The sequence below is a fragment of the Phaeodactylum tricornutum genome, chromosome 13, assembly GCF_000150955.2.
Source record: "Phaeodactylum tricornutum CCAP 1055/1 chromosome 13, whole genome shotgun sequence".
In the NCBI taxonomy this organism is placed as follows: Eukaryota; Bacillariophyta; class Bacillariophyceae; order Surirellales; family Neidiaceae; genus Phaeodactylum; species Phaeodactylum tricornutum.
Window position 1 is genome coordinate 300,006 of NC_011681.1, and position 22,246 is coordinate 322,251.

The following is a 22,246-nucleotide window of genomic DNA, read 5'->3' on the forward strand; positions in this document are numbered from 1 at the left end:
TCGATTTACTTTGTAGATGGTACATACGACTTTGAAGAACGCCACACACCTCGCATTGAAAATGAGTAGGGTTTTACGTGATTTCATGGCAATTCTTTTCTTCAAACACGCCCCACAATGAGAATTACTACCTACTTCTATGAGAATTCTTGCTGAAAGAGGGGGCCTCGCTTCACTACCATTCCTGGACGAAAGTGAGCTTCATACCGACGCAACATTTCTCCATTGATTGCACGATTGTCGCTGTCGGACTGATCGTCAAAGAGGAGGTCACGAATCCAAAGCTGACCCCTTGACGCAATCTTCTGGGCCTCACGATCGTGTGAGAGAATCCACTCAATCTGCGTATCCATGTCAGAGAGATCGTCCTTTAACGGAATGTAGTGCACGTATGGCTCTAGAAGCTCTTCCATGGCCCACGACGATACAGTGGGCTTGGGAATCATGACCACCGAGTTGGAGTACAGTCCCCATTTCAATCCTGAGGCAACGTCATTTCCTTCTATGAAGACTAACATTTTGTACTTTAAAAGTTCGTCCCGCGCAAGATTCCTGCTAACGATAGAAAAGTTTTCAATTTCCGTCGGTACGGTATCAGGCAAAACCCTGCTGAACCTGGCGTCCACTTTGGTCGAATTGTGGTGGTCTAAGACAAGCCGACAGCGTAGATTTTGGAAGCATCGCTCGTGAGGTGATATGCTTGTATTGAAGTATCCGCTGGTTACTCCACGAAAAACGGCGGTGTTCCGTTTGTTTTCCCAAGGGACGTCCAAAGTTGGAAGTAGCTCTATTTCTTTGTAATGGCGCCACGCTCCCATTTTCCAAATGATCGATTCCAGGTTTCCTCTATTTGTCCGTCGGGTTGGCAAAGTGGCGCAAGCCGTAGACGATGCCTTCATAAGAAAATCGCTTGTACTTGCATCATCCCAAACAGGTCGTATTTTGGTAAAGTGAGGTACGGCAGGCTTTGGAAACTGTCTTCTCGGCTGTCCGACGTCATTCAAAGATCTCGAACTCCGCGAATCACCGATTTGAACAAACGCAATTGCGGGCTCAAAACTGGTCAAGTTGTCCGTCTTGTTGGTCTGATTCTGGTACACCATTAGCAGTTTATCACGAAGCTCTGGACAATAGCGACTATGGACAACTTGTAACTGATCGGCTTGGGGGTTGAGTTGGCACGAATCGAGCGAATCTTTGTCCAACGCAAAAATAAGGTCGTGAGTAGCCTTTGCAGATGCTTTCAAAACCACCGAGAGCGAGTCGACCTCCGGTCCGTTTTGACGCTGGAGTACAAAGGAAGGAAAGCAATTTGGCTGACTACTCTCATTCTTGAATATGTTGTCCTCTTTGGCATTCTTCGTCATTGTTGTACTTTTTTCGTTACACGCAGCATACTTGACAACATGTAACAGCTCAGTCTCATCGCAGGGTGGCTCGTACCAAGAGGACATATAAAATTGAACTCGTTGGTCTATTGTTGGAAAGCGGAGCAAACGCTTTCCCGGGTCCGATGCCTCGGATGTGAGTTTCACAGTCAATCCGATTTCAGTGGCTGGAACCCATATCCTTGAATTATTTTGAACCCACAAATGGGCATTCTCAATCTTATAAGAGGATGAGTTGGTGAGTTTGGCGTGTTTCCACTTCCGCTCTGAGTGATCAAGGACACATCTTGAAGTCCTAGCTGTAAACCTGGTTGTCTTTCAAGCTTACGATTTTCCGAATGCAACCAAACTTACAATTTTGCTGGAATCATCTGAGATATACGGGTCTGCGTAGTCAAGGATCCGTGAGCTGTCCGAATAATGCATCAAGGAGGAGTCGCGCTCCACAAAACCTTCGTCCCTCACGACCTCCCACATATTCAAGCCAACAAGGAAGAGCGGCAGAACGAGCATTGCAAACCTGAAGGAGCACATTGGTTTGCCATATCTGATTACGTGCTCGAGGCAGGGCATGCTGATGGTGTTGTTTTTTATTTTATCGTGGGACCTGTGAACCAAATGGAAAGAGTGAAGGCAGTGATGAGTAAAAACCATAAGATCATCAATCGGTCGGAATCCTTCAAACGGGGGAAATTCATTGACTATCATTGTGATATGTGTTTCGACAGAATTTCTAGCTAGGTATAGAAGATTTTGCTAACTGTAAACGCTTCCATTGCTGTCGTAGTAGTACTTGTATAAAGGAAAATTTCATGTCAAATATTTTTCTGACGCATGCTTCATTTCTATATAAAAGATCTCGTCCTCATAGCATCAAGTGTTGAATGCAAGGGATATGCTACGTTGTTTACAATTAACATACACATATAGTGTCAAGCGTGTCGCGAAAACCCCTCCTACCCTTCATCCCAGGTCTACTAGCTTGCCAAACCTCTCCAGTCCCTACGGAAGGATTCACATTTCTCCTTCTTCGAGGAAAAATCCATTCACGCAAGAACCACAGCAGCGTCACAAGTGGATGACAATGGCAAACTCTTTCAACGACGACAGCGACTTAGAAAGCGTCTTTCAATGGATTCGAGAAGGGAATCAGCATCTCGCCGACGAAGATTGGTGCAGGGCTGCCGAACAGTTTGGACGCGCCCACGAAAAATTAAACGACTTGGCTTTAAGAGCCCAATCCACGGATGGTGACGTTGACCCTGAACTGCCAAAGATTGTGTCCTTATATCATCAGCAAGCTTGCGACTATCTGCACCGATCTCGAAATGCATTTTTGACCATGTTGCGAAAAGAAACCGATCAGGACAAGGATACGACCGATGCCGAACCGGCCTTTCGTTCCCTCACGGAAGAGGAGGCCGACCGAAGGTTGCGACTTTTTGTGCAGCTGTATGGAGGTAACCTTGAGGTATCAATAGTAGAAAATGTGCCAGCTACAAAACCAATCGCGGACCAAGAAAGCAGTTTGGCGGATCGATTGGCCAGTCTCAACGCATCATTGCCGCAAGGTTTCAAAACCTCTGACCAACGCATGCTTGACATAGACCGGGGATTGAATCGCCTTGGGCTATCTCTATACTCGAGTCGAGATGAACGACCAAAAATTGAAGTGCCACAATCTGAAGAGGACCAAGTTGCTTCCATTATTGCACAGACGAAGGACGAAATGCGGTTCCAACCACCAGAAGCAGTTTCCTCGATACCAGCCGTAGAGATTGATTCATCGGTAGATGATTCCGAAGACGACGAAGACGATCAGTCCTCCGCAACAGGGGAATCGTTATCACCTGAAGATCGGCTGGCAATCCAAGAAATTGTGGTCGAAGCGCAGACGAAGTTGGCCGAACTCCTTGCCATGCTAGAACTAGATCTCAATGCTGGCGAAGCTCCTCAACCGTTGGATCAGCCGTCGGCACGAAACATACTACAGTCCGCCCGCCGGCACCTGCAAAACGCATCTCGGCAATGGAAAGAAGCTCGCTTGTAAAGCATACCTCGAAAACGCGAAACGCTATTATTTGCTTTCTATTTGCGCCACAGCTTCCGGTGGCCGCAAAGATGGTAGTCGGCACCTTAAGTTCGCACATTTCGATCAAAGCATATCAAGCGTTATAGCATATATTGCACTCGAAACCTTCAAAGCGTTCCGAATAATACACATTTGTTGTATCTTGTTAAAAAATAAGGCCCTATCACACATCCCTGTCCCCTGATCAATAAATTTTCGCTCTAAAACCGCTCTCACTTTCCTGTTGATATCCCGCCAGACGTGCAGTACCAAATCATTTGGGACGATTTGGAATCTACTTGGTGTCCAGCTCGTGTTTTCTCACCAGACGTTGTTGAAGGTAATTTTGTTGGAATTCTTGCACTCTCGGGGCCAGTAGCTCGTTCCACATAGCCGATCCAGAGGGTACAGCTTTGTCACCCTGGTTGTCAGGCTGTACCAATGTCACCAAATTTCGGCGTCGATTGACTCCAGCGCTGTACATCCACATGCAAGACTTCCAAAATCCTACTAACCAAGAACGAAAGTCCACCATTCCGGCCGGCATCTTCTCGCCTGACGATGATAGAAGTAACAAATCGTGACACACGTTTACCAAATGACAGTCGTTTGCCAATTCATCCAAAATATTCGAGCAGTGAAAATCAACGCCTTCCAACGTCAAATCCGAGATCTCCAGCATTTCAATACCCAGCAATCCAATGCGCTCCAAAGCTTGTTTGTGTGCGCTTTCGTGAACTATATGCGGAACATTTTGCCAAGTAACAGGCACATGTGGCTTTGGCAGATGTAATTGCTGCACCAGTGTGGTGGGGGCAGTTGATGATACTTCGCCCATACGTTGTCTCCACGCGTTGGCGTATTGCTGTAGCATAAGGACGTCACCTTTCATACCTCCATACTCGGCACGAGCTAGCAAGGCCCATATAAGTACATCGTCACCCGAATCCAGGCTCGACAATGATATTCTTGAATGTACAGTATCACCTTCCGTAGAGTAGGGTAATGGATCCTTGTACGGACAGCCGGCAATTTCAAAAACAATTTGTAGAACCTGTCGACATAGCTGAGGGTTCAGGACGTAATCTTTCGAATGTGCCATCATGAGCCACACAAGTAACGGAAGGGCGGGGTGTAAGGTTGAATCTTCAATAGCGATAATGGGCAATCTTCGGAGCAGCTCTCCCAAACTCTTATCAATCAGCTCCATAGCAACCTTGACAGCTGGCAAGGGTTTACGTCGGCGAACCGCCTTTTGCAAAATAGATTTCAGCACAGGGACAGACAAGCGCGAATGTCTACGGACCCATCTATGTGATGGTTCAATGTCAGGATACGAGGGAATGGCCGTTGAAAGTGTTACTTGAACAATTTTGGGATGCTCCGGAGACGATGTTAACGCGTCTTCATCATGTGACGTTCGTGTCTTGACAAGTACAATGGCGGACCAAGCTACGGGACCAGGAGAGTCCGAAGTATCAAACAATAAGGAAATACTACCATCTTGGCTCAAGTGTAGCACTTGCTTTGTTGGTTTAGGTCGTGAGAAGGTAGCTTTCGAGGAGTTCATCATGTGGGAGAACACGTTTGGGACTTTAGTTTTTGGCTGCGGTGGTCGTTCCGCACTGTCCGGGGTCACTTGGTAAGTCCGGTGCTCTGTTTGGTCTTCCTCTGAAGTCTGTTGTGTACCAAATTTAGTTGCAAACGCTTCGTCTCCGTTATCGGGAGCTGGGTAGTTGCTGGGCGTGTCTTCAGTAGTAGTCGGTTTGACAATGGTTTTGTTTTCGATCCGCTGCGGAGACCGCCCAGCTATTTCCGCTGGCACCATTTTTGGTAAAAATGCAGAGTTGACTGAATCGGTTTTATTCGTCGCAATTTCTTGGTCTTCTTCTATTGTGTTTCGAGGCAATGAATGCGTAGACGTAGACGTCTGCTCGGTTAAGGCAGCCGTCTCCATCGGATGAGACGGTTTTCCTATTTCCACAGAAACAGCCTCCACTTTGTTTACCGTGTCCTCTCGTCCGATATACGATCCTTCCCTTTCACAAATATTTTGAGCTCGTATACATTTATCCAAATGCAAATTGACATTGCTGGACGGAACATGCTTGCCACACCCCGCGGGGCAAACGACGAAGCGACTGCTCGCGGCACTCGGTTTCTTACTGTTTCGGGGATTCATGAGTAAGCCAAACGCGTCGAGAGCGCCATTGCCCGCTGCCCGGTCGCGCTTCCGCGGCATGGCGTACGAGTAAAGGAGTCGTCAGTCGATTTTACGAGGATTCCAGTGTCACTGGATAGACGGTATCGATACGTTGGCCATTTCCCAATGAGTTGATGGGAACCAAACGGATTTGTGCGGATTATTGTTGTGGAAACTACGCAACGTACAACTAGTGAGCCAATCGATTACGGGATCGTGTTGCTGTTTCTTGCGAGTTTTGCCCGTCCGATATCTTGCACTACCTATCTGTTGCGGCCACTGCTAGCGCCCAATACTACTTTTCATTAGCAATACTATTACTACTACTAGTAGTAGTGTTACTACAACGTTCTTCTTGTGGGGGTTTTGCATTCCCTGTCACTGTTAGGCCAAAGAAGCAAGAATTGGGGGAGTTTCAGTCCGACACGTATCGTACTGTCAAGCCTACTTCTAGATTGCTTCCCTCGCTGCTCCTCACTACTCCGTGTGCTGTACTGCCTTTCTTGTCCGGTAATTTAGTGTGAGTATGCCACCGTCCGCGTCGTTACCGCAGCGTCGGACGGAGCAGCTGGCCAAGGCCATGGCGACGTTGAGCAAGACGACTCGGGATGCGAGTCAATGTTGCAGCCAACTCAACGCTCGCGCGCGACAGTTAGACAATCTGACCTCTCCTGCCTCGGACGCATCCAGTATGCTGAGCCGCGCCAATGCCAATCTCGCCGCGACCCTGGTTATGATCAAAGACGCCCGCGAAAAATTCGATACCGTCCAGGACGTAGAACCAGCTATTGAACGTCTGCACAAAATAGTGGCGGAAATGGACGAACCACAGAAAGATAATTCAACTCGTGTACCGTCGAGGAGGAATCTGAGCAATCGAGTTGCCCTCACGGAACAGGATGTGTACGCGGCGGCGGATTCGATGGAGTTGCTGCGGGACACGTACGAGTACTTTTGTTTGCATCCGAGTTGGAAGTCCTCGCCCTCTACCTTGGCAGGGCTGGAGCGGGTGCATCAAATGGGCTTGGATGCCATGTGCCGGCTCGTCTTTTTGCATTTGCGGCAAGCGGGCTCGGCCGTGCGACCGCAGCGTACAACTCGCGGAGTCTTGTCGAGCCAAGAAACGGCGTCAGAGGTACGCTTTGACTGGGAGAGCCGTTTGCGTTTCCAACGTTTTTCGTAAGCTTTCGTTTTTTACCACTCACTGCTTTCCTTTTTTCTTGTTGTTTTGTAGACACGCCGTCGACTTACGGCGGCGTTACAACACCGCGATCTGCTCAAATCAATTGGAGAGTTCGAGGAATATCAGCCCGTCGAAAAGCGTCAGCTGCGTGAAATGCAGGTTATTTTCGAGTGCCTCGCTAGTCACGGCTACAGTGTGCAACGCGCCAGTCATAAGCGTGAGCCACCCGGTCTATCCCAGGTCTTGGGGTTGTCGGCGCAAAAGATTATTCGTACCGAAAAAGTAGGCTCCGGCTGTTACTCGGCTGTCACCAAACATAATCTGCAAACGGGCTTTCCGCAACTTGATCACTACGCTAGAGCTCGCCAGCAAATGGGGTACGCCAGTCTCGACAATTATTATCGTCGCCTCAAAGCAGAACGCAAGAAAAAGACGGGGGAACAAGATGAAGCCGATGCCGCAGCCCGGGACGCGGTCCGGTGCCTCGAACACGCTATGATTCTGGTAGCGGGCGAAAAACACATCTACCGTGTTTTAGTGTTGCCATCCATGCGGCGGAAAGACGACGATTACGATGATGAAGAGGAGGAAACCTTGAGTCCTTTTTACAAGAAGGGCTGCGCTGGAGCATACGCCTACATTGTTGGAGCTGTGGTAGATAGAGCTTTGGACATTATTGAAATCGTTTTTTTGAAGGAGGGTGGGATCGGACAAATGTCGGGATCATCTAAATCGGGCGCCAGCTTGGCTACTACCGTGGGAGTTTTGACCGTGGAACTGGCTGCATCGGCCGCTGCGGCGGGTTTACGGATGCTCGACGGTGTACGCATGCTGGGGCCTTCACTCTCGAAGCTCTGTGAAGTGCGGGTGAATGACGGAGAAACGGAAGCCAATTCTAGTTTGGCAGCCATACTGTGTATCGCAATTCATCGCACTACCGTAAAAAATTCGGCGAAGACATTAGAAAATCTTGCCAAAGCGATTCAGGAAGATCCACTGAAAGGTCCGCTGCACCGGCCAAAAGATGCGAGCGTGTCGACTGTGAGCTCTGACGTCGTTCGTGCCATTAGACTTATTTCCCCTTACGTCAGTGCATACAAAAGTATTTCCAAGAGACGGTACGTAGGCCTTGCGTAGTCCCGCAATCAGCCCTGGCATCTTTTTCGAGCGTTGTCTCAACATTTTCTCTTGGTAAAGCGCACTTCCCTGGGATCCTAACATGGGTGAAGAGGCTGGCGAGCTCGATTCTTATGTTCGTTATCTTGTGATGCGCCTTTTGAATTCTCTGAAAGGCAAGGCTTTGAATTATACTCGCGACGGACGGGACGATAGTCAGGCAAAGAGCAGCCTTTTCTTAATCAACAACTCTTTCTACTTGCTGGAAGAACTTGGCCCCGGCTCATCAGATCAGGAGAACAAAAACGACTCCGAGCATTATACCATCGAGGGATCCTGGTTTATAGATAAGGTAAATAAGATTATGGAATCAGAGAAGAGCAAATATCTCGGACACTGGGAGGCTCTCAACACACACTTGACAGCTGTCGGTACTACTGATATCGAGTATCAAAAAAACGACGAGAATGTCCTGTCGTTGGAGAGTGGACGACTGATCAAACAGCGCTTTTCTGGTTTTAACGAAGATTTTGAGCGGACTTTTGCATTGCATAAAAAGCTTTGCGTAATCGACAATCGTCTCCGACTTCAGCTCCAGGGTGATGTAGCTTCCCTTTTCCTTCCGCGTTACCGTAAATTTTACGACAAATACACCAAGCTCCGTTTTTCCAAGAAGCATCAGGAGGAGTACACGAAATACAGCCCCGACACAATAGCCAAGATGCTTGGGGAGTTGTACACGAGTCCGGAACCAGCTTCTCGTTGAAAGTTCTGAAACAAATCCTAAGTATATTGTGTTACCATAGAGAATAGTCTTGGTAAATTATTTTGGAGGGCTTTGCTTCCCTTGCATTAAAGAGTTGACCTGTTTCCGTAAGCGATCCTTGAGTTCCTGTTTGTTGCCACTGGTTTTCAACCCTTGCGATTTAAGAATATCCTTGAGGCGTTTAACTGTAAGTATGTCGATTGGATCGTTTGCATCCTTGGATACCCGTACTTCTTGTGTAGGCTCATCCAGTGACACCCGGGCACTATCCTCGGCAAAAGCAGCCCGAGTAAAATTCCGCGTCTGTTGCACGAATGTTTTGTTCGTTTCTTTGTCAACGTGCACTGGAATTGTGTTATGCCAAGGCGAAGTGGTGTCCAAAAAAGGTATTTTAGTTGACGGCATCCTCTCTTCGCCACTGCCGCCAATCTCATCCTCGTAGGGCTTTGAGAGTCGTTCTAGCTCGCCTATCTCGTTTGTGACATATTCTGTTCCGTCTGCTTGCTGAGTGACCTCTTCGTCTGACAAATATCCCGCTTTGGTCAGTTCATCCATATTTTTTTGCGTAAGATTCATTCCCGATGAAAACATGGTCTTATCCACCATACTCATGTCGATATTGTCAATATCGACCCCCAATTTTGCTGCATATTCACGAACATTGAGCTTCTCTGGCTCATCGTATTTTCGCTCTAACACTTCTTCCGTATCATCTACGTAGATACCCTTCCAGTCATAGTCAACAACTTCAAAGTCATCCTTCGGCGTACGGACGATTTTTTCAATCGTTACCGTGACTTGCCGTTGGGCGAAGTCGTCCTGCAAGTCCGAGATCACCCAGTAGGTGCCGTCCAGGTTAACCTTTCCGCGTAGTTTGCGAGAGCCATCGAGTAGAACAATCGTTTTGGATCGATCTCCATTGCTGCCTTTCTTGGTCTCGGATTTGTATCGTAAATCAATTGACCTTCCCGTTGGTTGAAAAATAATGTTTTTGGCAACAACGTCAGCAGGGACAGTGACGGTGACGTCGATTTCAAATGCTTCTTCTTTCCAGGTGTAATTTGTTGCAATTCCATAGCCGGAGAAAAGGCGTAACGAACGGCAAGAGCATTGATTTGATACTAATGGTTGCAAAAGGGAGTTGGGGCTAGCCCCACTGATGGTCCGATGTTCATACCTGACTGTGATTAAGGATAGAAAGGCCACCGCCCTTTCCAAAAATGTTCCTAAAAAGAAGCAAGATGCCAGAACAGGGACCGTTACAGTCTTTCTCGATCTTTTCATAATGTTCTGTAGACAGTATTATTAAAGAAAGGGAAACTTTGTACAATGCCGGTTGGATTCAATTGACAGTGAACAGCTTTTGTTCATTTTCACCTCAAAGACAGTAGTAGTGGCTGGAAGCAAATGCAAAAGACCTACCTACCTGTCAAGATATAAGTGAATATGCTTGATATACCTTAAATGTGACGAGGTCAAACGACGTGATTTGGGGATAGCGCTCCGTGGTTCAATTCCATGGCACGTTAATTTTGACATGGTAACGTCCGGGAGTTCGATACCCGATTTGAAAAAGTCTTGATTTGCCGACACCTGACCTGGGGTGGATAAAGAAGAAAGGGGTAGGGGTCATCTCCTAAGTGGGGAGGATGGCTCAGGGGCAAAGTAACTTGTCGACACCTTACTCGGGTGGATAAAGAAAGGAGGGGCAGGGGTCATCTCCAGCGTGTGGGGAGGATGGCTCAAGGGCAAAGGAATATCAAGCAGGGAGGATGTCAAGATATAAGTGAATATGCTTGATATACCTTAAATGTGACGAGGTCAAACGACGTGATTTGGGGATAGCGCTCCGTGGTTCAATTCCATGGCACGTTAATTTTGACACCTACCTACCTTTGCACAACAAGTACATTCACCACAAAATTTCCCAGGATAAGGATGCGCAGTATTCATGTAAAATTTGATTGGCCCACAGAATCTTGATCCTTTGGGAATCACAGATTCGCTGACTGCGCCTTCGTTCCTTTGTGGACATCCCAGGTTCCCCAATGAGAATATTCCACTTTTCCTTCAATTGTCTCATATATTTTACCATGGCGACGAGCATTACAAAGGCCGCCGTTTTCCGAGCGATTGCACAAACACGCCGATCATGCAAACGCTTTCAACCGGAGAGAAAAATTCCGCCAGAAAGCTTGAAGGACATTTTGCACTCCACTATTGTAAGCACAACCAGCTCGAACGGAACCAGAGAAAGAAAGCTTCCGAAGCTGTCGTCGCTGCCAGATATGAAGTGAAACTAGCGAGTTTATTTGCTGATGCAAAAGTGTGACTTGAATCATTACGACATACAATTTTTGTGTGGTTACGGAACTCATTTTGTTTATGCTTGTCTACCTTGCAGAGAGCGCCTTCGAGTTTCAACCTTCAACCAACTCAAATTATTGTTGTACAGAACGAGGACAGGAAAAATAAGCTTGCAGAAACAGCTATGATAGGACCAGGAAATCAGTTTCGAACTCGACAATGCTCAGCATTAGCTGTATTCTTGGCTGATTTGGAAGCAAGCAAACGCATTTCACGAATCCAGGAGCTTGAAAAGGACTGGGGCCAAAGAGATCCTACATATTCGGCGACGATGCCTTTGACGACTTCATTCCTGATTGGCGAGGGCCACGCCGCAACATTGTTGAAATCACTGGCAATACGCACTATGTCTGAGCTTCAGCCCATGCCAACTGCTGAGCCGGTAGAAACCTGGGCGTATAAAAATACCTCGCTGGCGGTGCAATCTTTCACGCTAGCGGCCGCGAGCCACGATCTAGCGACTTCGATCATGGAGGGGTTTGATGCCCGAAGAGCCAAAGAAGTTTTACATATTCCTGATCGATATGGAATTCCCATGATGGTGGCAGTAGGATACGAATACGAGGATCCTACCACGTCTCAGAGCTTGACGCCTCGTTTGGATATGCAAGAGGTCGTTTTTGGGGATTCTTTTGGTTCGCCTTTGGACCTCACATCTGCCAATCATCCCATTTCTAACGCAACGAGCGCTTAGCCTTTTTTGATCGAATTTAAATATTCTAGACAAATGCTCGTTGCAATTTAAGTTGATCTTTGTATTTACTCGCAACCATGTGCTTCACATGAAAACCAAAGCAGCCAATCCGTCCCGCTGCACCTCAAGCAATCGAACTTTGTAAAATTGGCTCAGAAAAAAAAAAAAACCCAAAGGAGCAGCACTAACACGGACCTGTCTTCAATGGCAGGTATCACTCGACCTGCAACCTAGGCCTATTGAACAATGTCATGGACGCTGACTTTACTGGTCTCCCTTCTTTGCTGGAAATGGTCAAAGGGGCTGAGCTCCGCTGATCTGACTTTTCTTTCGCTGAGTCGGGAACCAGAGAATAAGAGTATCATCTCAAGCACCTGTGATAGGGTTCGAGTAGGAAATTTCAAAGCAAGACTTGACCTGTTCTACCTGTACTCGATTGAATTTTTACGTAATACAGCTGTGAATCTTGATGATGTGGAGCAATTGCTCGCAACAGCCGTCGCCCATGCTCTCGATGATTGTGACGACCTCCAACAACCGTTGTTTGCCGTGCAACTTTCTAGGAATCATTGGTTTTTGACTGGTGGTATGAATAGCTTTTGCAAACTGTTTTTGCCATCATTCAGGCAGCCTCCTGACTTCAATTTCCTTGATGTTTTTTTGTAGGCGAATGCAACTCAATGTCAGCGTACAATGAATGTCGTACTGTGCGTGGTATTACTTCCATTTTGCTGGAGTCGGGAGCACCCGAAGTGGAGGTCAAAGCTTACTCTACAATCGAAAGTCTTCTGCGAAATGAGAATGTTCTGCGCGAACTTATTGGCCCAAACGTGGCCCAGACCTCCTTTGAGTATTCAACTGGCGAAAATCTCGTTCTCCTGGATAACAACACAGACAATAGTAGCGCGATGAATTCAAGTTCCGTTATTGTGGTAGCGGTAGCTGTGGTGATGATGGCCTTTTGCATAACAGGAGTGTCTTTCTATGGGATTTGGCGATGGAAGGTTGCCAATATGAACGACGCTTGCGCCGTATCCCTAAAAAATCGAATTGCACATCACCAAGCAAAGAGGCGACATTATTTTAGTGAGCTTCAAGACAACGCTCAACTCGCATATGGCTGGATGGCAACAGATCCGCACCAGTTGAATGGACAATCAATTACCTGGAGCGCATCGGATCTGACATCTGACTCTCACACTATAAAGAGCAGTCTAAGATTGGATCGAATAGATGAAGAAGTTGACTCCGAGGAGGGCGATACGTCTAGTGTCGGATCACAGCCAGATTCATCAAAGAAAGCTGAAACCGAAAAAGGCGAGCACCTGAACTTCGTCGCTCATTGGACTGATGTATCGATCAATCCAGTGGCCAGTGCGAAATGCAATATTGAAATTCGGAGCAGGCTTGAAGCTGAAGGTGAGACGCTGGTACTCAAATCAAAGATTTTGATTTTATAGTAGAGCAGAAAATACTTACAGGCATTCGCTTTTTGGCAGATGGCTCAAAAGATCGATACGGCAAAGGCGTTGACGCCAATATCGAAACAGCGCAATTTGAATTGCTTGCCACACCCTCTCATCAGACAGCTGCAGGAGTAAAATATCCCGGAGATATCTAAATCCTCGTCTCCGGTCCTCGAGCTAGCTCAACCGGAACTGAATACTTTCTGTTCTCTCTTTCAATTCGCCTTTGGAACAAAACGAAGCGAGCACGCCTCCAGATTCACTCTCTGAAGACCTTCAACTCTACAAGAGCATGGAAATTGTAACAAGTGAGCACCCTGCTAGCAAATTAGAGCGACATCGGTAGACTACCAGGGGCAGAAACCTTCCAGTCGTCGATGGAAGCTACGTTGACAAGAGCCTCAGCAACTGGTCTCGGACATTTCTTCTGAAACTTCAGTAAATGTACTCCAAGAAGAGTTTGACTTCTGCGAAATTTTAAGTACAACACAAGGTAGAGGCCCAGTCGGTATACAATCCATGTTTGTAATTCTAATCATTGTCTAGTCGACAATATTCTGACTCCATTCCGGCTGTAGCCGTCTCAATATACTGTCAATGTTATCCCCACTTCGTGAGTTTCCCTGATCACATGTTTTGCATACAAGCGTTCGGTAAAGTCTTGGGCTTGCGTTCCGAAGTTGAGAAAGTACGAAACCATCCATTACACCATTTGTGCAGCATTGATCAAACAACTCTTCCACAAGTTGTTCTCGCTTTTCGCTCTCGGGCAGTAGATTTGTGATTGCCTTGAACAAAGTTCCAAAAGTGATGTTATTTGGACTTGCATTGTGGAGGACAGAAACCTTTCTAAATGTTCTCATTGCAGTTTCAAACGCATCTGCTCTTCCTTCAGCGTATCGATAATACGCGCAGCAGTTAATTACAGAAGAGTAAGTTGTCACATCAGGTTGAACGATTGTCAATCCTCTCTCGTAGTCGCCCTCAAGTTTCAAAAGAATTGCTTCCGCCTTACGGAAACTGTCCTTGTCTTTACTTCGTGCTATAGCTTTGATCACAATATTAGGCATCATGATCGATACGTGAAATCCTCTTTTTTCTAAAGAAACAGCCTCCATATGATTGAAAATCTGAATAGCCCGGTCTGCGCCTCCGTTCTCTGCATTATTTGCCCATGCATTTAAAACCGCACAAAGGCTCACTTCATCAGGTCGCACGAGATAGTCTCCTGCATCGTACTGAGCTTCCATCCATTGGAAAATTTGTTCGGCCTTCTTGGCCGCTTCTCGATCTTTCGACTTTGACCAGGCATGTATCAGAGTATTGAAAATTATTCGCGTCGGTCGAACATGGCCGAGACCTAAGGCATACAGACGCATCATACGGTCGACTGTTTCCTGCGCGCGGGTGGCTGCATTGTTGTCATTTCTTCTTACGAATGCATCAATTGCTGTTACATAGGAAACAGTATTTGGGCGGATATCAGCTTCTTGTGTTTTCTCATAGCCTTCCTCCATCAGCTTCAAAAGAGACTCCATCTTGTCAAGAGAATCCTGTCTTCTTGAATGTCCCCATGCTCCCATTACAGTTGTATAGCAGACGTAATTTGGCCGAACCGTCGTACTTCCGTTCCGGTGTAGGGTCTCGAGCCTTTGTAGAACCCTTTCGGCGTTTTCAGCAGCGTCGTGTTGGCCGCAAGTCGACCATGCCCTCAGCACAGCTGCCCACGTTCGTACATCAGGCATAACATCACGTTCGCCTTCTTCTGCTCGCTTGAACATTTCCTTCATCAAAACTTCTGTTCTTCTTGCGAATTTAACACGAGAGACTCCGTTCGCACGGCTCAAGGCGTTAAGAACCGCGTTGTATGTGGTTGTGACCGGTTTCAGGTTCTCGATAGCTCCAGACTCGTAAAGTTTGTACATTCTTCGTAAAATAGCTTCGGCCAATTTGGGAGCTCTTGGATCAAGACTGTTTGCGACAGCACGAATCGCTGTTGCGTAAGTAATAAGGCTTGGTTTGACGTGGTACACTCCCCTGGCGTACATCCCTTCCATTTTGTCCAAAATTTGCAATGCACGTGACGCCGACTGCAATCTTTCACGCTTACTGACAGATTTTGACCAGCAATTGAGTACAGATGTATATGCTACCATATCGACCTGTACTCCAAATCGCTCCATTCGCTCGAGAGTAGCTTCTGCTCGTGTCGCCAAATCGCGATCTTTGCTCCTCGCCAATCCTCCGATAAAACTAGTGTATGTTAATACATTAGGACGCACTGCGCTCCTTTTTGCTTCCCTTTCTCCTACCTTTTTATCAACTGAAGCTTCCATTTCTTCGAGTAAGGACTCGGCTCGCTGCATCGCTGCACGAACGGTACCAGTTCGTCTGCACCAAGCCTCCACCACGATGCTCCAGACCTTGACGCTCGGTTCCATCTTGCGTTTTTGCATTCGTCTCATTAATGCCTCAGCTTCAAATGCTGGATGACCGGTTATGTCGTCTCGGGCACAATTTGCCCAGCCTTGTGCAACCAGCATGTAAATTCGTTCCGTCGGCACCAGTGGTGAACAGCGGCCACCTTCGATAGCCTCGTCCGATATTCGTTCCATGTAGTCGAGTATCGAACATGCAGATTCGACGTTCCCTACTCCAATATGAGCTTCTATTACTGTGGCGTAGCACGTTGCATCTGGTTCAACCGTAAACGGATTCTCGGGGTCTTTCCAGTGAAGCTCCTGCATGATCTCTAAGGCATCCTGCGCCTTGGCCGGGTCGTCCAACGCCAGATTTTGTAAATCCATATTAAAGTGCGCCAACGATAACTTTTCACCCCAAAATTCGTACGACAAATCATCTCGACTTCGATTTGTTAATGGACTTCTCGGTAAACAAGCTGAAACAGTCTGAATTTCGTTCGTGCCCTCGCTTGAAATAGCGTTTTTTGCTGATATTTTCAAACGACGCCGCCCATTCGGCGTCGAAGCAAACGCACGCGCAGAAAATGAGTAGCTGAGCAAGAGAATCAAGTAAAAGACGCCAAAAAAAAGTTTCCTCGCTCCTGTACTGGTGGTGTGTAACATTCTGTCGTGGCCGGAAGACTCCCACCAATGAGACAAGGTCACACATCTCCGAAAAGGGGGAGCGAAGCGCGGCAGGCTCATAGCGTCTTGCTTCATTAAAATTTTCCCGTAGCCTGATTATATGATTGGCAATCAAATAGTGAATTTATTCTTATCACTCAATCATCATTGGACCGTTTGTCTTTTTGTGTGCCAGCGTTGATGTCGACCAGGTTCGATTGATTTGCGACAGCTCACGGTCAGTATTTGTCCACGAAAAACTGTAAGCCAACTGACTACCTTCTTTTTATTTTACAATAAATGTAAAATGAAATATTTGAATACGCTAACTGTAAATTTAAAACGAACTCAATCTCCACCCCGGTGACCAATAAATTCCAGCTACCGTTTTATTATCCGTGAACCTTGAGTGTTACAACCCAGATGCTCGATGCATCTAAAAAAAGACACACAAGGAATCCAGTACACACTGATTTCTTTCGAGATTCACCGATGAAACAAGGATTCTCCCGATGTGATCTCGTTTCTATGGATTTCGACAGAAGGCATGACACAGAATGGAAATCTGTTGATAGTGGTTGTTGCAAGTTTTCGCATCGGGCACACCGATTAATCACAAATCTTTTCTTCACCTCCCATTAGACAAATATGACAGCCTTCAGTCTCATCGTTTCCATAACTGCGATTTCCTGTCTAATTTTGAATACAGTTGCGGTATCCAACCACCGTAGTTTGGCCTTTGCGGTGCCAGAACACCACGACGAAAGCGCCGGTAAAGGAAAACATATTGCTGCTTGGACTGCCACTGCCACTCTCGCCCTCTCGTTGACCAGGATACCGCTTGCGATGGCAGAAGATAGCACCAATTTCCAACAGGGCGCTAGACTTTTTGAATCGAATTGTGCTTTATGTCACATGAACGGTGCGAAAACTCTAAAGAGCGCCGCGGAGCAAAAGTTTGACAATCTCAACCCAGCCACCCTGCTGACATACTTGGAGAACGAGCAACCACACAAAATTATGCCGTTTCACTCTACTTTTTCTGACAAGGACTATCAGGAAGTGACTTCGCATGTACTCGACCAGCCCATCGACCAAAACTAATCATACACACACAAAAGTTGACCCCTTTGTCATCTTGGTCGGTCTAGAACCTCTGATACTGGCGAGACATAGGAATTTCCTTCAATTTGCGCTGGTGTAGCACGATAAATTCATTTACGTTTACGATTCATTAGTTCTTTTCAACTATTAATGCTAAAAGGGAGCGAAGCGTGAGAGCCGATCTTATCGGTTGTGCACTATCGACTTCTGTCCCTGGCCGTCGATCGGGAAACAAGGGAGTGTTCTCATGTCAGTCGTGACCGTTCTCCACAGATTTTCCGATGGTTCGGATTCTGCTTGCGAGCATAAAATGTAGATTTCTCGACGGCGTTGATTATGGCGCAGAATCTTGCTCCAATGCGAATCCAGGGTTCTACACGACTCGTCCTTTTTCAGTCAACTGCCTCTGGCACCATGCAGTCAGAAATCCAAATCTTCATAATGTTTTGTAGATGACACAAATATTTTTTCGACACATACGGTTCATCACATTTTGTATTTCGCTTGTTTGCTTTCCCTTTCTTCCCATTCCTCTTATCTACATTGACGTCAATGATGCGGGCTAGCAACCTTGGGTTCCTTGTTTTGAGCTCTTGTCTTTTGTCGTATTTTGCCACGGGATTCTCGTTGCGTGCATCGAGCCCATACAGAGAACGAGTTTCTACATTGTATGTCATCAAACCTGGTGGGTGGCTTGCGGGGGTGGCTGCTATATCTATCACTTTAGCATCTCCAATTTCAGCCACGGCTGCTGCCGATGTTGGGAATGGATCCGAACTCTTTAAGGCGAACTGTGCAGGGTGTCACGCAGGAGGTGCGAATTTTCTTGCTGAAAAGAAAACTTTGACGAAAGAAGCCCTGGAAAATTTTCAGTCTTTGGACCAACAAAAGCTTCAAGATTTTGTGCAGAATAAGATGCCTCACAAATTTCTACCTTTCAAGAGTCAGTTCTCCGACTCTGACTATAGCGATGTCACGTCCTACGTACTCGACCAGGCCATTGGACATAAGTGGTAGAGGATACGGGATTTCTGAGATAGTTATATAGTAATTGCTAGCTAGCTAAAGAAAGCAAATCGTGATTTTCTTTGAGTAGAATGCGCACACAAAATCTCGGTTCTGGCGGAACATTGAAGGAAATCAAATTTCCAGTAAACAGCATTGTTTCGATCACCCACTTGTCACTGATCTTTCAATCTGAACTGCCCCGAACGCGGAAGCGCGTTTTGCATCTCAAACAATATCGGGAGCGTTCATCTCTAAGCCGGTCGTTGTGCAGCAGTATCCGGGAAATTCCTTGTCGTCATGCGTGTGTCGTGTCATTTGGATAATGGAACAACACCCGCAAAAGAACATACAACATACGTCTTCTAGCGCTTCCGGACAGATTTTCGAAGAAATACGGTAGTGATTTCTCATGTGGCGCCGGAGATTGGCTCCCGTCCAAAGTAATAAAATAATGCTATACAGCATAATCAGAACCATTCCCACAGCTGGCAACAAATTCCCAACAATCAGAGCAAAAACGAAAGAGAGAACCAGTTTGTTGTAGGAAAGACTCGTCTCTTCCGAACAGTCTTTTTTGCCTTGCCAGTTTAGGCGAAGCCGGGACACCAGTTGGGCTATTAATACTGGGGCGCAGCAGATTGCCATCCAAAACGTAGCTTGAGTCAAGACGTCAAAACAAGCGCATAGAGGGTGCCTCCACCGCCCGAATGGAGCCCCGAGATCATCAGACTCAACAACTTCTTCGCTACTAGAGGGCTGGATTGCGATTGTTACGTCATCATTCGTTTGGCGATCTGGATAAGGTATTTCAAATTCTTCGTCTTTCTCAACTCCACCTACTGGAACCTTCACGGTCAGAGGCCGGCCCTCCACCATTACATCGAACGTAAACCCCTCTTCCAATGACGCGGGCGCGACAACGAGAATGGTTTTGTGATTCATTTTTTTCAATTGTGAGGTATGAATGAATATGCCGTTCTCCCCGCTCGTGTCGCATCGTCCATCAATGAAAATGAGGTGCTAGGTTTTGGTGGATATTTCTCGTTTTCTGATTTGAATATTTGATCCTGATTTGCTTTGTCGTTGAAGAGATTTGTTTTTGAATTATTTGTATAGGTAATAGACATGTCGGGGACACCATGCTACATGGTGGAAGGAGGCAATGCTTATGCCGTACAATAAGCAAACAGATCGGCGATCAAAATTGACGCCAATATTTTATCACTAGCTAGAGTAGTTGTCTATTCTACCGGCCATTGTCCTCAGCTGAGGACATGAATTGACAAAAAATGGGCCAAATCCTTTAGACGTGGTACAAAACTATACAGATAAAAGGGATTTAGCTATGATGGTTTAGAAGCACATTTTACCACATAAACTAGAAGTTACATGCATCAAACTTGTACTCCAAACGCTTTAACTGCCATGCAAGGCAGCCCAGGTGTTGGGCAAAGCCACATCTCCGAGCGCAATCACTCTGATTTTCAACACGATAAGGGCAGGCTATTAAATAACCTCGAATTCTAAGTATAGGATCCTTCCCCGGTATTTCTAACAATGCACCAAGCCTGAGACATCAATCACAATCAAGTATTGGGAATGGGATGGTCATTTCATTGACATCTGAACAAGCCATTTGGGTTGCTAAAAAATATCGATAATTTCTCTGTTCACTGTCATTTCTGTCACTATTTGGTATTTGTCGTGAAATGACCGTCAGTCATGTGTCCGTACTTCGGACTGATAAAGGAACAAACGGACGAACGTCTAACTGACGTTGGGTGGAAAATATATGTATTCATGTGATGAGAATTATCTGTTTAGGAAAGCAAGACTATGTGCGATGAAGCAAGCGAAGTTCAAATATGATTAATTGGAACAAGAGCAAATGTTGGCGAGAATGAGCGGTTGAAATGAGCGAAGTCAATCGTGTGAAAAACACATTAGAAAATAGGTTTAAACCCCACAATAAGAACAAGAGTTTGGAAGGAAGTTGACTAACTGTTATCCTACGTAGAGTGAGCAGAGAGGGTCGAGATTTCAACAGGTATTCAAGCTTGCTACTTTACCCCAAGTGGTTTTAGAGCATGCTGAAGACAATGGTATCATTATTTTAATTGGATATAAATAATTTGTTTGTTATAAAAGGTCTGGAAACTGACCTCAGCTGAGGACAGAATTAGAATAGAAACTCTAGAAGTATGGTAGGAAGGACTCACCAGTGCGCAATATCGTTCTCTGTCAGCTTTCAAAATAATAATTTGAAAGTAGACACCAGCTTATTTACAGTTGGTCAGTTTGCTACCTCTCAGTCTACCTGATTGAGCTAGCTCGGCTGACGGCGCTGGTTCTGTTTCAGGACGGCCATTACCTTCTTTGCCATTTTCAGATACCTCTTCCGCATTTCTTCGGCAGCAATACGATAAGGGTTACTGGGATCACTGTTGTATTTCAAGGCGTTTTTCAGCATAAGTTCCACGTCCGAAAAGAAGCCTCCAAGATTTTCGTATGTCAGACTGTCTACCTTTTGTTGAATGTACGACAGATTCATTGGTGTCTCAATAACATCGAAATAGTCAGGAGCGCCAACCGAAGCACAGTTTTCTCGATCGATAACAATTCGAAAAGGATTGATACCTCCCAAATGAGGGAAATCCATATCCCAAAGCTTTTTGAAGATAGGGTAGTAGATTCTCCGTAGTGCTTGTTGAGGAGTCTCAACAGTATTTCGACGTTGCTCGATCTCTTCTTCTCTTTGACGACGATCGTCATCCTCTCGCTTGCGACGTGTTTCTTCTTGCGCGCGCGCTTGCTCGCGCTTTTGTTCCAGCTCAGCTTGCTGTCGAGCTGCTTCTATTTGCTCGGCAGCAGTAGTGGGAACAGGGGTGAATGCTCTCGGAGGGACTTTCTCGCGATTCTGCAAGCCCATAGCAATTCCTTCCATGTGCCGTCGACGACTCATTTCATCCATACCATTTCGTCGAGGCAACGAGGACAGAGTGGCTTCCAAAAGCGCCTGTTGCTCATGATCTTTGGCCTCTCGAAGAGTCAACGCAGCACGCATTTTATCCTCTTCCAATGGCTGACGCTGAGAAATTCGATCATAGAGGTCCTTACCTCGATTTTGTTCGATATAATTTTCGACGCGTTCTCGGAGGCGGGTTCCAACGCGTTTGTAGATGCGTCCTTTAGGGAGAACCGGGCGGCGTGGTGTCACAACGCCATTCATCAATAGTCTCTTATAAGTTGGATCTAACGGTTCACGTTTCCGTAATTTGAGCATGACGGACCGAAGTTCGGCCCGTAAATCTTCTTCATTCGATGTGACTTTCGTAACGGGAGCAGCAACACCTGCAGGGTTTGACGAAGGCGTCGACATATTCACAGAATCACAAGCAAAGGGGCTTTACAGTTTACGCAAAATATGATACCAACTACCGTCACTATTGACTTTTACAGTTAATGTAAGCCAATCTCTCTGCTTTAGAAGTTGAGTAGTATCAAATACCTGTCTAACTCCAGGTAGCAGCAGAATACTTGTGATGAAATGACCGGTCGTCATGTGTCCGTATGTCAAAATTAAAGTGCCGTAGAATTACACCACGGAGCGCCCTCACCGAATCGCGTCGTTTGACCTCGTCACATTTAAGGTATATTTATAGCTAGCATACTCATTATATCTTGACATCCGTAATGCTGGAGTCGAATCAAAAATGGATTGAAAGGATGACCGTCGTACTCTGACGTGGAGAAGAAACTTACAGAAAGTTACAACTAATATAGGTCGTAGGAAG

General features: G+C 46.3%; 10 protein-coding genes across 10 annotated transcripts; 5 read left to right on the forward strand and 5 right to left on the reverse strand.

Moving 5' to 3' along the window:
* Positions 1-124: 124 nt before the first annotated feature.
* Positions 125-1,922, reverse strand: PHATRDRAFT_47324 (predicted protein; the record flags this gene model as incomplete). Its single annotated transcript, XM_002181660.1, has 2 exons — positions 125-1,517; positions 1,743-1,922. The coding sequence occupies 2 exons, from the start codon at positions 1,920-1,922 to the stop codon at positions 138-140; spliced, it is 1,560 nt and encodes a 519-aa protein (XP_002181696.1). The 3' UTR covers positions 125-137.
* A 550-nt stretch (positions 1,923-2,472) lies between these two features.
* On the forward strand, positions 2,473-3,653 carry PHATRDRAFT_47325 (predicted protein; the record flags this gene model as incomplete). The annotated part of the gene is made up of 1 exon (XM_002181488.1): positions 2,473-3,653. The coding sequence occupies one exon, from the start codon at positions 2,473-2,475 to the stop codon at positions 3,436-3,438; it is 966 nt and encodes a 321-aa protein (XP_002181524.1). The 3' UTR covers positions 3,439-3,653.
* Positions 3,654-3,754: 101 nt separating this feature from the next.
* Positions 3,755-5,757, reverse strand: PHATRDRAFT_47326 (predicted protein; the record flags this gene model as incomplete). The annotated part of the gene is made up of 1 exon (XM_002181661.1): positions 3,755-5,757. The coding sequence occupies exon 1, from the start codon at positions 5,699-5,701 to the stop codon at positions 3,755-3,757; it is 1,947 nt and encodes a 648-aa protein (XP_002181697.1). The 5' UTR covers positions 5,702-5,757.
* Positions 5,758-6,060: 303 nt separating this feature from the next.
* Positions 6,061-8,761, forward strand: PHATRDRAFT_47327 (predicted protein). Its single transcript, XM_002181489.1, has 3 exons — positions 6,061-6,797; positions 6,897-7,963; positions 8,043-8,761. Exons 1-3 carry the CDS (start codon positions 6,189-6,191, stop codon positions 8,725-8,727), a joined length of 2,361 nt encoding a protein of 786 aa, XP_002181525.1. The 5' UTR covers positions 6,061-6,188; the 3' UTR covers positions 8,728-8,761.
* Positions 8,726-10,103, reverse strand: PHATRDRAFT_47328 (predicted protein). Its single transcript, XM_002181662.1, has one exon. It carries the CDS (start codon positions 10,009-10,011, stop codon positions 8,785-8,787), a length of 1,227 nt encoding a protein of 408 aa, XP_002181698.1. The 5' UTR covers positions 10,012-10,103; the 3' UTR covers positions 8,726-8,784.
* A 717-nt stretch (positions 10,104-10,820) lies between these two features.
* Positions 10,821-11,788, forward strand: PHATRDRAFT_47329 (predicted protein; the record flags this gene model as incomplete). Its single annotated transcript, XM_002181490.1, has 2 exons — positions 10,821-10,949; positions 11,132-11,788. 2 exons carry the CDS (start codon positions 10,821-10,823, stop codon positions 11,786-11,788), a joined length of 786 nt encoding a protein of 261 aa, XP_002181526.1.
* An 8-nt stretch (positions 11,789-11,796) lies between these two features.
* On the reverse strand, positions 11,797-16,505 carry PHATRDRAFT_47331 (predicted protein). Its single transcript, XM_002181663.1, has 3 exons — positions 13,268-16,505; positions 12,931-13,194; positions 11,797-12,825 (listed from the first exon to the last, which is right to left on the reverse strand). The coding sequence occupies exon 1, from the start codon at positions 16,434-16,436 to the stop codon at positions 13,797-13,799; it is 2,640 nt and encodes an 879-aa protein (XP_002181699.1). The 5' UTR covers positions 16,437-16,505; the 3' UTR covers positions 11,797-12,825; positions 12,931-13,194; positions 13,268-13,796.
* A 483-nt stretch (positions 16,506-16,988) lies between these two features.
* Positions 16,989-17,444, forward strand: PHATRDRAFT_37509 (predicted protein; the record flags this gene model as incomplete). Its single annotated transcript, XM_002181491.1, has 1 exon — positions 16,989-17,444. One exon carries the CDS (start codon positions 16,989-16,991, stop codon positions 17,442-17,444), a length of 456 nt encoding a protein of 151 aa, XP_002181527.1.
* A 476-nt stretch (positions 17,445-17,920) lies between these two features.
* PHATRDRAFT_47332 (predicted protein) lies at positions 17,921-19,146 on the forward strand. The gene has a single exon (XM_002181492.1). The coding sequence runs from the start codon at positions 17,997-17,999 to the stop codon at positions 18,459-18,461; it is 465 nt and encodes a 154-aa protein (XP_002181528.1). The 5' UTR covers positions 17,921-17,996; the 3' UTR covers positions 18,462-19,146.
* Positions 19,147-20,778: 1,632 nt separating this feature from the next.
* Positions 20,779-21,896, reverse strand: PHATRDRAFT_47334 (predicted protein; the record flags this gene model as incomplete). Its single annotated transcript, XM_002181664.1, has 1 exon — positions 20,779-21,896. The coding sequence occupies exon 1, from the start codon at positions 21,829-21,831 to the stop codon at positions 20,779-20,781; it is 1,053 nt and encodes a 350-aa protein (XP_002181700.1). The 5' UTR covers positions 21,832-21,896.
* Positions 21,897-22,246: the final 350 nt, after the last annotated feature.

What these genes read in the sequence shown, in the direction of transcription:
- PHATRDRAFT_47328 (XM_002181662.1), bottom strand. Translation starts at nt 10,011, where the DNA reads ATGAAAAGATCGAGAAAGACTGTAACGGTCCCTGTTCTGGCATCTTGC.
- PHATRDRAFT_47327 (XM_002181489.1), top strand. Translation starts at nt 6,189, where the DNA reads ATGCCACCGTCCGCGTCGTTACCGCAGCGTCGGACGGAGCAGCTGGCC. An exon ending in GCCAAGAAACGGCGTCAGAG is followed by an intron (nt 6,798 to 6,896) that starts GTACGCTTTGAC and finishes GTTGTTTTGTAG; the next exon opens with ACACGCCGTCGACTTACGGC. An exon ending in AAAAGTATTTCCAAGAGACG is followed by an intron (nt 7,964 to 8,042) that starts GTACGTAGGCCT and finishes CTCTTGGTAAAG; the next exon opens with CGCACTTCCCTGGGATCCTA.
- PHATRDRAFT_47331 (XM_002181663.1), bottom strand. Translation starts at nt 16,436, where the DNA reads ATGAAGCAAGACGCTATGAGCCTGCCGCGCTTCGCTCCCCCTTTTCGG.
- PHATRDRAFT_47332 (XM_002181492.1), top strand. Translation starts at nt 17,997, where the DNA reads ATGATGCGGGCTAGCAACCTTGGGTTCCTTGTTTTGAGCTCTTGTCTT.